This window comes from Lagenorhynchus albirostris, chromosome 18, assembly GCF_949774975.1.
Source record: "Lagenorhynchus albirostris chromosome 18, mLagAlb1.1, whole genome shotgun sequence".
Classification (NCBI taxonomy): domain Eukaryota; kingdom Metazoa; phylum Chordata; class Mammalia; order Artiodactyla; family Delphinidae; genus Lagenorhynchus; species Lagenorhynchus albirostris.
The window spans coordinates 45,527,676-45,543,176 of NC_083112.1; the positions used below are offsets into that span (position 1 = coordinate 45,527,676).

The 15,501-nt window shown below is 31.7% G+C and overlaps 1 protein-coding gene across 1 annotated transcript in view; it reads right to left on the minus strand.

Moving 5' to 3' along the window:
* The window catches only part of DACH1 (dachshund family transcription factor 1), a 415,227-nt gene that overhangs the window by 117,213 nt on the left and 282,513 nt on the right, over positions 1–15,501 (minus strand). Inside the window, exons 5-6 of the mRNA XM_060129262.1 lie at positions 4,476–4,611; positions 975–1,109 (exon numbers count right to left, since the gene is read on the minus strand). Coding sequence (XP_059985245.1) covers positions 975–1,109; positions 4,476–4,611 — 271 coding nt within the window. The remainder of the gene's footprint in view (positions 1–974; positions 1,110–4,475; positions 4,612–15,501) is intronic.

Here is a 15,501-nt window from a genome sequence, read left to right on the forward strand (position 1 = left end):
TTACTTTTTGTGAATAGTCATTTTCAAGGAAAAATGGTTGGTCCACCTAAACTCAGTCTTTCTCCAACCATGTCATTCTGATTATCTAAATAGCCAACTTTACTTATCTTCCTTTTTGACAGCCAATGAATTGTACCTTTTGTATAATTATGTTTTCCAAAGAAACAATCCTTTTCATAACGTTGATTACTTGATATTCATGTCAAAAAAGACAGTCAAAGTATCCAGTCTATATTATTAATAAAATTTGAAAATATTAAATTAAGATGAAAAAGATATGGCAGGGCTGCAGTGGTCCCAATTTAAATTTACCATTTGAAAACATTAATTTGCATCCAATAGCATAAATTTCCAACATGCATGTAAAATAATATTTCAATTCTCCATGAAAGTATTTCATGAAATAAGGCATGAAAAGACAAATTTTTGCCTGTGAAAATGAGTTAGGCTGGTACAAATAAAATATAAATAGGAAACTCTCACAGCTTTGCACAATCTTGGCTTTGTTATTTGTTGCATACACTTTAGAAACAACTACTAGTACATTGGTTGATAAGATTCACTATATTTCTTGGTTGATCAAATGACCATGTGTCTTTTAATCCAAAAAATAATCATAATAATCCTTTGTATATTGTCCTTGCTCTATTATGCTAAGTAAAATGACAATTGACCCTAAAAGCACGGAGAAAGAACAACTATAGTCCTTGAGGAACTCAGAGATAACAATTAAAACAAACAATTCTCTTTTTTTAAATGTACTGGAAAATAAATGAACATTTACCTGTTGTTTAAGATAAATATGTCTCATTCATATTTCTTTTTTGTTGAATAGGCATTTTACTTAATATTATAGGTTTTTTAAATGTTTATATTCCATCTTCTAATATAATCTAGAAATATACGTTGTTCTATGATTAAAACCTAGTTCATATGTTGAGCAGGAAAAACAAGACCTTATAATCATATATTACCTTTTTCAATATGCATCCTTTTCGACTCATGTCCCATGTCATGACCAGCCAAATCTCCCTCTTTGGGCCCAGGGAGTACGTTTGGTGATAAACCCATCAGCATCTGGTTCATGGACAAACCATTCTGATGGACAGCTGTCAAGTCAGAAACAAAAGAATAAAGACTAAAACAGCATAATATACAATATTCAAATAACTTATTTAAATTCTTTTGGACTCAGAAATAAATATAATACCATGGTGTAACTTTAAAATTATAATCTATCTCTAAGTTGAACACTGTGAGAACTGATAACTATGATAATTTTTGAGAACAAGCAGAAATATATTGAAAATGAAACTGCTTTATCTTATTTTTATTTCACATAAAATATGTATATTTTCTCATGTCTGGAATACTTTTGAATGGCCATACCCCTATAACCATTACAAATGAAATATTCAAGCTTTATCTAGTATATCACATTCTCTCCTTAGCATATAACCTTCCTTAACTCTGCAAAAACTGCAACCTTAACGTTAGAACACTCTTTAATACTATAAAGTTAAAACATAATTTAAAAAAAAATTCTAGTGGCATGAGAGGGCAAATAGAGTTTTCAACAAGTTAAGGCACTGACATAGCTGTTTCAAGAGTCCTATTCTAGTCAATAAAACATGAAGTTTCACAGATATCAAAGTACTTCTTTAAAAATTGGGATTTGAACTCAAATTTAAAAATAAAAGAGCCCAATTAATACCTATTAAATGGTTGAATGATTAAAAACAATAATTTCTTTCTTGAACTATTAAGAGTAACCTGTCACTACTGAAATGATAAAGCAGATGATCAAATACCCTTATGATCACAATCCAGTCAATAAATTTCTTAATAAATTGCCCATGAAAATCTTGGTTTTGTGCAAAAATTTTGAAGAAAAATCATTCCATAAAACCTTACTTTCACTGCAAAAAGTATAGTTTTAAAATGTGTATAAAATAATATATAAGACTATGTTAGGAATTACCATTTGGAAATCACCATAGTAATAATTGTTTCAGGGAAGAATCTTCAATGAACAATTGTGAAAGTAGTGAAGTGAAAGTTTGATGAAGAATAGAACATTTACATAATGTTAAGATATCTCCTCACAAGATACTTATTATCTACAAAGGTTAAAAACAACTTAAAAAGGAACTTTACAAGAGAGAAATCTAGAAGTCAGTCGCTAACTCAGCCAAGTGATGGTTATCACAAGTATTGGCAAAATATCATATATCTTCTGAAATCATGCACTGAGAAGGACACACTATCATGTCTGTGTCGTTCCTGCCAAAAATACATAACTTAAGTCAAATTATGAGAAAACATCAAAAAATTCCAACCTGAGGGACATTCTATAAAATAAATGGTATGCATTCTCCAAAAATGTCAAGGTACTGAAAGATAAAAAAGATTAAGGAACCATTTCAGATTTAAAAGGATTAAGGGCATATGATAAGTAATTTCAACATGTGATCCAGGATTGGATTTTGGACCAGGAAAGAAAAATCTCTTATTATTAAAAATATTAGTCAGGAAAAAAAGGAAAAAATAATAGTGGGAAAGCTGGTGAAATTTGAATAAGGTGTGCAGCTTATAGAATAGTATGATAATAGTCTTAATTTCCTGATTTTAACCACTATTCTGTGGTTATGTAAGGGAAATTCCTTGTTTGTACAAAATAAACAATGGAGTATTTGAGGTAAAGAAGCACAGTGTCTGTGATAAGGACAATAAGGTGGCATTAGGCTTTTATCAGGTATATCTTTCAGAAAGATCAACTGATTGAGTGAAACTGGATGGTAAATATTTAAGAATTTTTAATTATTTTTGAATTTTTTATGTTAGTCTAAAGTTAAAAATAAATATGCATACATTTGCACATGTATGTGTATATATGCATATATGTGTACACGTGTGTGTACATGTGTCAATATTTCCATTTGGACAATTATGGTAGTCCATGCATGAAAAAGTAATTACTTTGTTTCTATCAAGAATTTTAAAATATGATTAGTAAAACAAAGACTGTATATCAAAACTCTCAAATCTTTCCCTATTTGTCTGTATTTCTGATTAAGTATTATGAAAAAAATATAATTTTCTTTTCTAGGACAGCTCCTTTCCAATGATACCTTAAAAAGCATTAGACATGAAACCAAATATTCATCATTAAATTTCTGATTCTAACGACAGCATGGCACAAAGGCATATCGAAAATATTTTATTTGAAAAATGTTTTGAAGTAGTGTTAACTGAGGTTTACCAGCCCCAGAAATATAATTGATTTGGCAATGATTATCAAGTGCTATATCCATTTTTATTAATAAACAGTAATAATCATCTCTTACAAACTTAGGGAAATATAAACAGGCTAAATAAAGTATACATATTTAGAATTACATTGAATTCTATGTAATTGTCAATGATTGACTATTTTAAAAATAATTTTATTCCATACAATTTGACCAATATTTATGTTATCCGCCTCCACAGTATCTATATTGAGGATATGCAAACTTTCCTTTATAGCTTATAAAGACACTTTCTAAGAAATGCTTTTTTCTATTATGAAGATATTCTCAACAACCAAATAACTTCAATAAATTTTGTGTAATTAAATGAAGTTTATGCTATAAGCATGATTTCCTAAAATAATAACTAAAGTCTGTAAACAATACAGTAAGTATTGGTTTTAGCAACCAAGGTAGTCTCTGTTAATATGCTCATTTAATGGTAAATAATATTAGATTATTGTACATACACAAAATAACCAGTTAATTGAATGGTGTATTAACTTTACTCTTAATTTTCTTGGCCATGAGGACCAGGATTAAATATCTGAAAATGTGATCATGAAATAAAATATAACCTTACTTTTTAGAATTTAATAATAATAACATGTGATGATAATATGCATTATTGACTGTTACTAATTCAAATCCTAAAATTTAACCAATTTCACACTCTTCAATCTATTGATCTTCTGAATGACTACAAAATGTTTTAAAAATCAGTTATTTTGAATTCTATTTCTTTTATTCCTCTTTGTAGATGTGTTTGTCAATACAAGGATGAAGTTTAAAAATTACTGAATTTTAAAAAATGGCAGGGATGGGATTGAAGGAACGAAGAGGAATAAACCATAAACAGTATACTTGGACGCTAGGTATTTGAGAGTTGGAGGTGTTTACCTCAGAAACTAATCTAGAAGGTTACTTACTTTCTCTAACTGTTTCATAGCTCAAATCTTTATGTGTGGCATCAAAGAGTGGGAGTTTATATCAGAACCTGTTAATGTAGTACCATACCTCATGATATTGCAAACTGGGAGACATAATTTTGAGAGATGGCTATTGCTACAGAGCGTCAGAACATGATACATCTGAGATCTATTTGGAATGAGGGCATTTTGATTAAAAAAGCCAGCTGCACCTAATAAAGTTTAAAATGGTGACAAGTGGCAGTACGACACCTACGGATTCTGTCCGAGGAGCTCTCAGTCCGGGCTGGGGAGCTGGACACGCTGCTGCTGCGGTGTGATGATGGGTGGCTGCCAGGCCTTCGGCCCTCCTCCAGGGAGGGGGCAGGCGAGGGGCTGTCGGGAACACGCTCCTACACCACCATGGTTGGGGGGGGAGGAGGGGGGAGAAAAGAGGTAAATACATTGGACCTTTGCTTAAGGAATGTTGATTTTTCTTAATTCTATAGATACGTGAAGACAAACACATTTTTTCATCAACATTTATTTGGATTAAACGACACCTTTTATCTTGAGAAAAGTCAAAGTAAGGAAAGAATAGAAAGGAAAATGGCTCTATAGGTGAACATCGCTGTAGTAATGGTAAATGTCAATGCCTTCTTTGGATAAAAGGAGAGATCAAAAAAGACATCCAGTTTAGAACCATTAGACAACAAAGAATTAACAGAACAAAGCAGGTTTTAATTCTAGACAATTATTAATTTAAAAAATCTTTAAATAAGTTATATTGCTTCAGCAAGTGTCTAGGATCATTTAACACACAGATTATCACCATGACATCATAATAATAATACCGGAGGCATTGTTAACACCTATTTCATTATGGGGCTGCTCTGGATATACTTAGTTACATTTTAAGGCATCATAGAAATCTATTATTATTTAACATTTGAACAATTTTCTTTGATTCTAATAATTTTCAGACTCCTAGCTCCAATGCAACTACACAAATATATTAGGGAAAATTCATGAAATATGTATTAGTTTTATCCCAGGGAAACCTGGTATCATGTTTCCTGATACTGTTCTATGTTAACACTCAGGTCCCACTCCATACCTTCCCCTTTAAGTTTTGCACATTCCCTATGAGACCAATGTGCAAATGTATTGTATAACTGTCTCCAATGAGCTGTTATAAATAGAGTTATTGATTAAGAAATAAGATACTCATTTGTTAATATTTTCTTCGAGCAACAAGATGTTTATACCTTCAGCTATCAACACACACAGACCTTGAAGAACAGTCTTTTCAATAATTCATAAATATTTGGAAGTGTACAAATAAACTGATACATGATACATAATAAATAATAAGTAAATTATTCCTGATTAGAGTGCAAAGATGCAAATATGAAAAAAAGCAGACTTTTTAAAAGAAAAAAGTTCTAAAATGGAATCGGCCTGTAGGAGGCTGTTTTCAAAATATCAAAGGCTAATGTAATATGGAAGACACACAAGGCTTTGTACTAACAGAGAAAGAGGGTCATGTATGTCTTCAAACTCAAAAGATCCTTTAAGCCTTGTGATGGGTTGCAATTCTACTTTGAATTAGAATCACCTGGGAAGTTCTTCAACATGCCTATGCCTGGGCTTTACTCCCCAAGATTCTGGCTTACTGAAGGTCATGAGTTGAATTGTGTCCCTCCAAAATGATTGAAGTCCTGACCCCCAATACCTATGAATGTGAGCATTTGGAAATAGGGTCTTTGCAGATGAAATTAGTTACAATGAGGTCATATTAAAGTAGGGTGGGCTCTTCATCCAACATGACAGATGTCTTCACAAGAGGACATTGTGAAGATATTGGAAAAATGTGAAAAATGGAAAAATTGTGAAGAGGGAAAAATGTCATGTGAAGATGAGGTACAGATCTGAGCTCTGCAGCTGCAAGCCAAGGATTGCCAAGGATTGCCAGCCACCAGGCGAAACTATGGAGACGCAAGGAAGGATTCTACCTAGAATTTCAGAGGGAGCATGGTACTGCTGACATCTTGCTTTTGACTCCAGAAATGTGAGGGTATAAATTTCTGTTGTTTTAAGCTACCCAGTTTGTTGTACTTTCTCACAGCAACCTTATACACTGAGTCTGAAGGGGGGCCCAGAAGCCAGTATTTTTTAATGTTCTCCAGGCGATTTTAATGTATATCCAAGACTGAGCACCACTTGTTTCATACCCTTTTAATTTTTCAGTCCTATACATTGTCAATAAACATCTTCAACAGAGGTTCTATTCTTGAGGATCATGACAAATAAAATGAAAGTAACCCTCAAGATAGCCAAGCCCTCTTCCAAAATCCATACATAAAACTGTTTCTCAATATATATACCATAAAATAAAAAAAATAGTCCCAAAAGGAACTTTACAACAAATAATTTGCCAGGTCAAACAATATTGTACCAAAAGGAAAAAAGAAAAATGTCAACTAAATTCTACTCTCAAAAGTTGCAAGACGTATTTTTAAACTCTATGTCTCAACATGCAAAATGAACACAATATTAGTTATTTTTTCCACAATAAATAAATCAAACAAGCTATGTTTCTAAATGGTATAAGTTCTTTAGTTCACATGGCAAACAAATGACCTACATTTCTAAAAAACAAACACATATACGATTTAAAAGAGCGGAGAATCCACATCTGGATGCCAAAAGTTACTTCCTATCTTCTAATTATAATTTAAAAGCAGCTGGGATTATAAATCTTTCTTCTTAACATTCACCCCTACCTTAAACTATGAAGCAGCTTCAAACTGTACATTTATTATGTGTTCAGTTTGATGAGTTTTGTCGAGATCTAGACTGTTTCCATAACCCCAGAAAGATTTCTCATGCCCCTTCCCAGCCTATTCCTTCTATCCCCAGAAGCAACGTCTTTCTGAATTCTATCACCAGGGAGTAGTTTGGCTGGTTCTAGAATTTCATAAAAATGGACTCATATAGTACATACTTTTTATGTCTGGTTTTTTTTACACAACGAAATGTTTTTTAGATTCATTCAGGTTATCGCATGTATTAATAGTTTATCTTTTTTACTTTTTAATATATTCAATTGCACAAATATCCCACAATTTTTAATTTAAAAATAAGGCAATAAAGTTCACATCAAATCTTTGCAATCACAAATCAAAGGATAATCTTGGCTTCTGTGCAGCATTCAAAGGCTGGAGTTTGTATCATTTTTGGAATATCTGTGCATTTATTATAGAGTATGGATTTATAAAACTGTATAGAACTCCTTTTTAGTCTGTATAAATGTATTAATAAGCCATGCTATAGTTAACTGCATACATGACCAGATATACATGATCAAGAGTCTAACCTTGATTTCTCGAAATTCTGATAAAGAGGTACATAAGTTTGATAAGCTTTAAAGCTAATTCCTAATACATCTAATTCTTAACGCTTGGATTATGCAGAAACACATGGTATATATTTAGGAAACAACATTATTATATTTTTATATAAATAAAATTTTCTAAATTAGACATTCTATTTTCTCCCAAAGTCACTCAATCAATGTTTATCCATCAATACATTTTAATATTCCTCTGAATAATTATGTAAGTGATCATATTTTCAGTGGCATGTGTTTAGCCAAACAGAGGTAAAGTGCAATCTTGAAATAAATCAATCCCTCTAAAATCATTTTGCAAGTCTGACTTTCCTGTCATAATAGATTTCTCAGTGGCACTAATGGAAAGCATGAGAAACTGATTTTTTCCTGAGATATTTAACTCATAAAATATGTAAATATTTAGTGCACAAAACTCTAGTAACAATGATTGTGCCATTGAACAATTATTTATTTATTTTCCACATAAGTATAACAATTTTTTCATTAGTCAATTTTATTTAACTGTAAAAGTTTTCCTTGATGATTCTTTTCATTCATGCATTATTCACTTATTCACTTATATATTCATAACACTCTAAAGGTCACATAATAAACTAAGTCAAAAATAAGCTAGATTAAAATCTTAATGTAAAATAATATTAAATCATAATTTAAGGCTTAGGAAACATAGGTGAAATTGTAGTATTTATTTTAGCTTTAGCTTATTTTTACTTTAATTATATTTTTTGTCTAAGAACAAAGGATACAGACAATATTTAATACTTTTACTTAAAGAAATATTTTAATTTATGCAAATTTTTATGCTTTAGAAGCTTAAGTATTTAATTGAAACTTTCTATAAACTGAGACACAACATATTCAGTCATCTCACTTAATGTATAATTTCAATCTTTGGAACATGATGTATTGTTCTTTGAAGAATTTCATTAAAGTAAAATCCATTGAGCAAGTAAGATTTGAATACATTGTTGCACAATAAATTAATTTATTTCAACAGCTTAATTCTTTTATCATATTTATATGCTTGCCTTTCCAGAGTATGCTATAAGATGGAGAATAATGGAGACAGTAAAGAATTGCTTAGGAGAGAATCTCATAATTATTACTGAAACAAAATAGATAATGAGTTTTATTCAGACATAATAAGAAAGAAGCAGTTCAATGTCTATAGGGAAACTATGTAAACTGGATTTATCGTTTCATTTGTGTGAGACCCTTTAACCTCCAAAATGGCCCTGAAGTAGGACAAAGAGGAAGAATATTTAATTTAATACTTCAACACACTGCTTTACAGTCCTGCATCATAACTCCACCAATCAATAAAACACAATCTTTTGCAGTGTTCCATCTTTATAAAACTAGCCACAATAATAAATGAAAATGTAAGAGGAATACACTCTCACTGAAAAAAAAAAAGGTCATACTAATAAACTAATGGTATCAGAATAACAATAAAGGGAAAGCTGCATTTATTGCCTCTAGGTAGAACAAGAAGTATTGGTCTCTACCACAATTCAGAATCAAAGGTGGAATTTAAAACAATGAATTCTAAAATTCCAAAATAAAAAGGAGTTTGGGATTAACATATACACACTACTATATATAAAATAGATAACCAACAAGGACCTACTACATAGCACAGGGAACCATACTCAATATTTTGTAATAACCTATAAGGAAAAAGAATCTGAAAAAGAATATATATACATATATCTAGCTGAATATATACCTATATACATATATAGCTGAATCACTTTGCTGTACAACCAAAGCTAACACAACATTGTAAATCAACTGTACTTCAATAAAAAAATAAATTAAATAAAAATTAAATAAAACATATAAAATATTCAGTATTACACACGTGATTAATTAAACATTAAAAAATGTATTGTGTCTGCTGCCTCATCTCCACCACAAAATGCATTATATTTTATCAACTTAAAATATTTTCTTAGAGTAAGATTAAATAATCACAACTTATTTCTCTAAATGGGTTATTTCATTTAGCTTTACTTTATATTGCTCTCTTTAATTATCTTCATTTTCATCTCTTTATCAGTTAGCAATTCCCTTATTGAGTATGTTATAGAAGTGGGGAGAAGATATTCTAATGTTAAATTTATCTTAATACAACTTTTATCTTATGAAATTGAAGTTGACTAGCACTTTATAAAACCTAAACTCCTGAGCTTTAACACAACTCAGACTTCATTCGTTCAGAGAATATTTACTAAGCACTTAATATATGCCAGTGTTCTAGGCTCTGGTTACACGTAAGTAAACAAAACTGACAAAACTCCTTTCCCTCATGGAGCATATATCATCAGCTAGTAAATACTGTTAGTGAAATCCAGAATCATACACACTGATTGTGACACCCATATTCTCTTATTCTGGAAAAGTGAACTGAAAGGATAAATAATAGGATTGGGATTCTGGGTTTAGGAAAATGTTAAAAAGTACTTCTGGAAGACATAAACAAACCTAATATACTTGCATCTGGTAGAATATCTGGTAGCCACCATCAAAACTCCTTAACTCAGAGTTCTAAATTGAGGCTTCAAGGGATATTTACATAGCTCTTTTTATTTGTTTTGATGATGATACTCAAGAAATACTCAATTTTGCTAAATGGGAAAGTGGTAAGACCCATGAGTGTAGTCATAAACAACATCATTTTATTCTCCTACTGTCTCTTCAAACTTATTCAGTGTTGATAGGGAACTATATTTTTCCCATATCTGTATGAAAATTCAGGCAGCCTAGTAACTTTCCAGATTCTTATTTGGTAATATAAACTCCTACAGTTACTTTGAGCGGCAAAAGGCAGTCTCGACTCAGAAGTTATACCTCAGGCTTCTGTAATAATAAATACTATTATCTTAATTAAAAGAGAAGTCCCTCCTTTTCTATAGTCAAGTAGGTAGAATAGAGGGAGGAGAGCAAGGAAGAAATGGTAAGTTCTGATTTGGCCAGCATTGCCATCAATTGGCATCACTCTGTTCGTGCCAAATGTTTAAAGCCAACTTTTTATCTAGTTAAGGCACTGTGTATGTTCTAAGTGGCCACCACCTCTATGAACTGCTTACAGTTCCTTGATGGGTCTAATTCGTCTCGGTGTTCCTCTGTCCTCTGAATTTCTGGCGTAAGTGCATCTGGATGCTTGATTCAAGTTGATCTGGGGGCAAGAGTACTTCATAGATGGTGGTGTATGCTTTCACTGGAAGTGCATAATGTCTTCTTGGTTGCATTTTATGATGCCAGCCATCACTGATAATCATAGCCCAGATTCATCACTTCATTAGGACGTGCAATTTGATGGATTCGAAATATATCATTCCATACTCATTTATTTGCAATATTTCATTCCATACTCATTTATTTATATGAATAGAAAGTTTCTCTCATGCATCATTGTGTTATCCTGAGGGACAGTCTGTATGGGAAAGGCAGGAAAATGCTTGACTCCACCCCTTTATCCTTTATTTAAACCCTTATTTGTCCTTTAAAAGAATCAATTCCCTAGAATTCTCCAAGGGAGAATTGTATTATATTTAGTATTATTATAAACTCATGGATCTAAATATGTTTTATATTTCAATACACTGATGTATGGCATACTTAGTGGTAGTTGTGTTTTAATATTTCCTTTTTCTTGTTAGCATTCTCTTTTCATATTTAATATCAATACCCAAATAAACATGAAGAGAGAAGACTTAACTGTTTCTCTAAATCCAGGTAAAATTTAGACGAAATAGTTTTTTTGCAAAAAAAAAAAGTTTAAAAGTGATGCATACATCTAGAGTTATTTATGGTTGTCCCAAGATAAACTATTCTGTACCCCAAAGCAAACATGAGGTAAATGACATTGCTGTAAGATTTTTTAATCTACTTCAAGAATCTGGTTACTCTGGTTCTAGTTTTTATGATCTTTAAACATTTTGAACTTCATGCAAGTAAAGTCCTATTTACTGATATAGCATTTTAGGGACCTGTTTTGAAAAAAAGTATTAGAGAATGGAAAATGTATACATTGTATTTAAAATTTTTTTCAATGTTTAATTCTTTAAATGAGAATGTCATAAACAATCTCTATTTCTCTCTCTCTCTCTCTCACATACACACACACACACTCACACACACACACACACACACAAAACAGCAGATTGGCAGAGAAAATTAACAAAGTTAAGTCATATTCCCTGTTCTCAGAAAAATGCTGTAATGTGGCATGTGAGGAAAGATTATTCAGTAATGTAGAATAATATGAATGTTGCCAAATTTCTCAAAAACAATTCCATATTATCACAAGAAAAGTGAAATCTGGAAAAAAATACATTTAAAAGTCTGCTTTACAAAAAAAAAAAAGTCTGCTTTATATACTACTGAACTAGCAAACCCACCAAAAGCAAAATACACTACTTTTGTTAGGTGAAAAGGGTTGAACAAGCAAAAGAGAGTGAGAGAGACAGAGAGAGAGGTCTTACTATATAATTGCAACTATATTTCAAAAGCCTGACACAGATTCCCTATAAAATTCTAGAACTTATTTTTAAACAGAAGATTGTGAATACTTGGGGGGAAAATAAACCAGTGATAATATGAAGATAATGTCACTATAGAAAGTCTTCTAATGATTTTATAAATACTAATTTACTCATTATGACAACCTGATGAGGTAATAATGATATAATCCCCATTGTACGGAAAAGGAAACAAAGACAGGGATATTAAGTGACTTTTACAAGGTCATAAGACTAGGAGATGGCAGAGCTGGAATATAAACCCAGGAAGCCTTCCTCCAGAATCCATGTTTTAAACCACTAAAATATGTTGTCTTGCTTCTTTTTAATTTTCTTTTTATTTCAGAAAGAACCATTTTTTAAAAATCCTTATGATATCATTGTGAATTTATTAAATAAAAGTTAGAAAAATATTGATTCATTCAGGGGGATTTGGGGTTACTTGATGAATGATTCCCAAAGAGAACAAATTAGTAGAACATTTCAGCCTATTAGAAAATCTCTAATGACAAGAGGAATTGATCTCTTGATTTATACTGTTTATTTTCCTCAGTGATTTAAAGTAATACAATCCTTTTACAATTTGGAAATGATACAAAGATGGTATAAATAGCTAATATGATAGTTTGGAGTATTAACACTCAAGAATATCTAAAGAGCCTAAATCAATAGACTGGAAAATAAAAAAAAAATTAATATGGATAAATGCAAATTCCTAATACAAGTAAAAGATAAAGAATTGGCTTAGTAGAATTTCATGTCAAAAATGCATGAGATTTACCGAGTCACACATTCAACTAGCAAAAATAGTTATGAACTATGACTAAATTTACAAACTATTGTCCAAACTGAGGTTTATGTTAGTTCTGGTCTCTTCACTGATGGGTTCACTTCTAGAGTAATATGCAGGAGAGGGGTAGTGAGGAGGGGGCTTATTTAAGAAAAGGAAGGTCAACCAAGAGGCTTGATGAAAAATTGTCAGAAGAAATTAGAATTTTGGTCTGGAAAAAAGAAACACCACAGGTACTATAGCAGAGGACTTAAATATTTAAATAGTTAGAACGCAGAAGAATTAGGAAACATTTTTTCCAAGAAAATAAAGTTAAAGTAGAAGCTATTGAGAGGAAAATTTTAATTTGATCAATTAATACCTTCACACTCTTAAATTTGCTGAAAATAGAATAGGCCTTCTATAAAATAGATATATAAAAATGGGTAGAGAGGATGCAGGAATGCTTTCTCCACCATGGAGGGAGCTGGATTACAAAACACCTAACATCCTAAGCCTATGACTCTTCATGTTCTATGAATATTAAACAGTAAAAGTGTATGGGTTTCACTGATACATAATAGACTAATACAGAATGTCTAATGATTTAATATAATCTTAGACATTTAGCTATTTGGGATTTAAGGTAGAATTATTATTGTATAAACAGTATATGTCTTTTCCTCCCTCCTCAAAGTTACCTTACTAAAATATTTACAGTAGTCCAAGACAATCAACCAGAGAAAATCTAAATTCAGTACTTTAGCAGACTGTCATGGAGGCTTGCATTTAAAGTAAATAACAATGTCATGGTGGTACTGTCCTCACCTATATAATTTTCTTTTCCTCAATGCTTTTAATTTCTTTTCCTTTCAATGCCAAATCCTATGGCTTTATGGTGTTTGACAGTTTAGTTTGTGCTGCTTCCATTTACCACAGCCTAAGATCCACATGGGTTTGAGTTAATCAGAACTCAAGGATTAGCAAAATTTTCCTATAAAAAGCTAGCTAGCAAATATTTTATTCAACACTGCCTTTGTATTTGAAAGTACCATAGACATTATGTAAATTAGAGTGTGGCTAATATCCAGAAAACTTTATTCATGGACACTAAAATTTGAATTCCATATAATTTTCATGTGTCATGAAGGATTATTCTTCTTTTGATTTTTTTTCCAACCAGTTAAAAATGTAAAATCATTCTTAATTCATGGTCCATCCAAAAACTGACAGCAGCGTAGGTTTTACCCAAGTTCAGCAGCTTGCAGACCCTGCTCTACTGCTTGAACTGGTAGGTACATTTTCATAAATAGGTTTATAAGAAAATCATTGGAGTTCCTTTAGTTCGTAGAAATAGATAACAAAACATTTTTTTAAGCTTGTAACTCTGAGAGCTATGTTTTTGCTTTTCTTCTGTCCTACAAATTCTTTTTGCTATTCTCATTTGGGTTGAGTTTTAATTTTAATTCTTGTCATTACTGTCAAAAAATGTAAATAGCACATTCCTGCATATGGACCATCCCTCAAAGCCTATTTTCTCTTGTTTTATCATTTCTTCCAGTGGGGGTAAATCTTTGGTATTTAACATTTCACTTTTAATTGGCCTTCATATTTAGAATCTTTTCAGGCAAACAAACTTGTAGGCTCTATTCTAATTACCCACTTGGGCCCCTTACTCTTTAAAGTGACATAAGAGTCAACCATTTTCTTTGGGGAAAATAAAAATTTCCCCTGAATTAAGTTTAATTAATATGTATCATATGAGTTTACTAAACACTGCTTCGAATGAGTGAGACAATGAGAATGTTGAATTCTCAGTAATAACTATTATCAAAATTGATCATAAATTGAATCGAAACCTTGATAAACAAATCGGTTCCCTCACTGATGACAATGTAGCATTCAGTGGCATTCTCTCAGGAAAGAATATTTTGGTAGCTGAGCTTGGCCTCCTGTGATATTTCTTGTTATTTTCCTCTGGTAAGGATTCTTCCGAAAATTATTTAAGGAGCAAGTACACATCTTTGTTTATAGAGTATTATTATATGAAAAATTCCTACTTGCATATTATTCAACTTTCTATATAAGTAATGACAGGGTCTTTACAAAATGTATAATGACTTGAATGCATCACAATAATACCATATAGAGTATTTTCATTGCCCTAAAAACCCCCTGTTCTCCATCTTTTCATCCTCTATTCCCACCCACTAGCAACCACTGATCTTTCTAGGATCTCCATAGTTTTGCCTTTTCCAAAGTGTCCTACACTTGAAACAATACAGTGTGTAGCCTTTTCAAACTAGCTTCTTCAACTTAGCAGTGGGCATTTGAGTTTCCTCCATACCTTTTCATGGCTTGATAGTTCATTGCTTTTTAGCTCTGAATAATATTCCATTGTATGGTAGTGAGAATTCAGCTAAGCTACTCTGTGGTATTGCTGCTTCAGCATCCATTTTGTTTGACCACGTGGCCTACAGGGACCTTAAACTGACACTAGCCCCCTTCATGCAAGTGCATGCTCTAGACAGCAGCCAAAGTCATAAGCAAATGTAAGTCCCTGGTATGACTTCCCCAAAAGCCCTTGTGATCA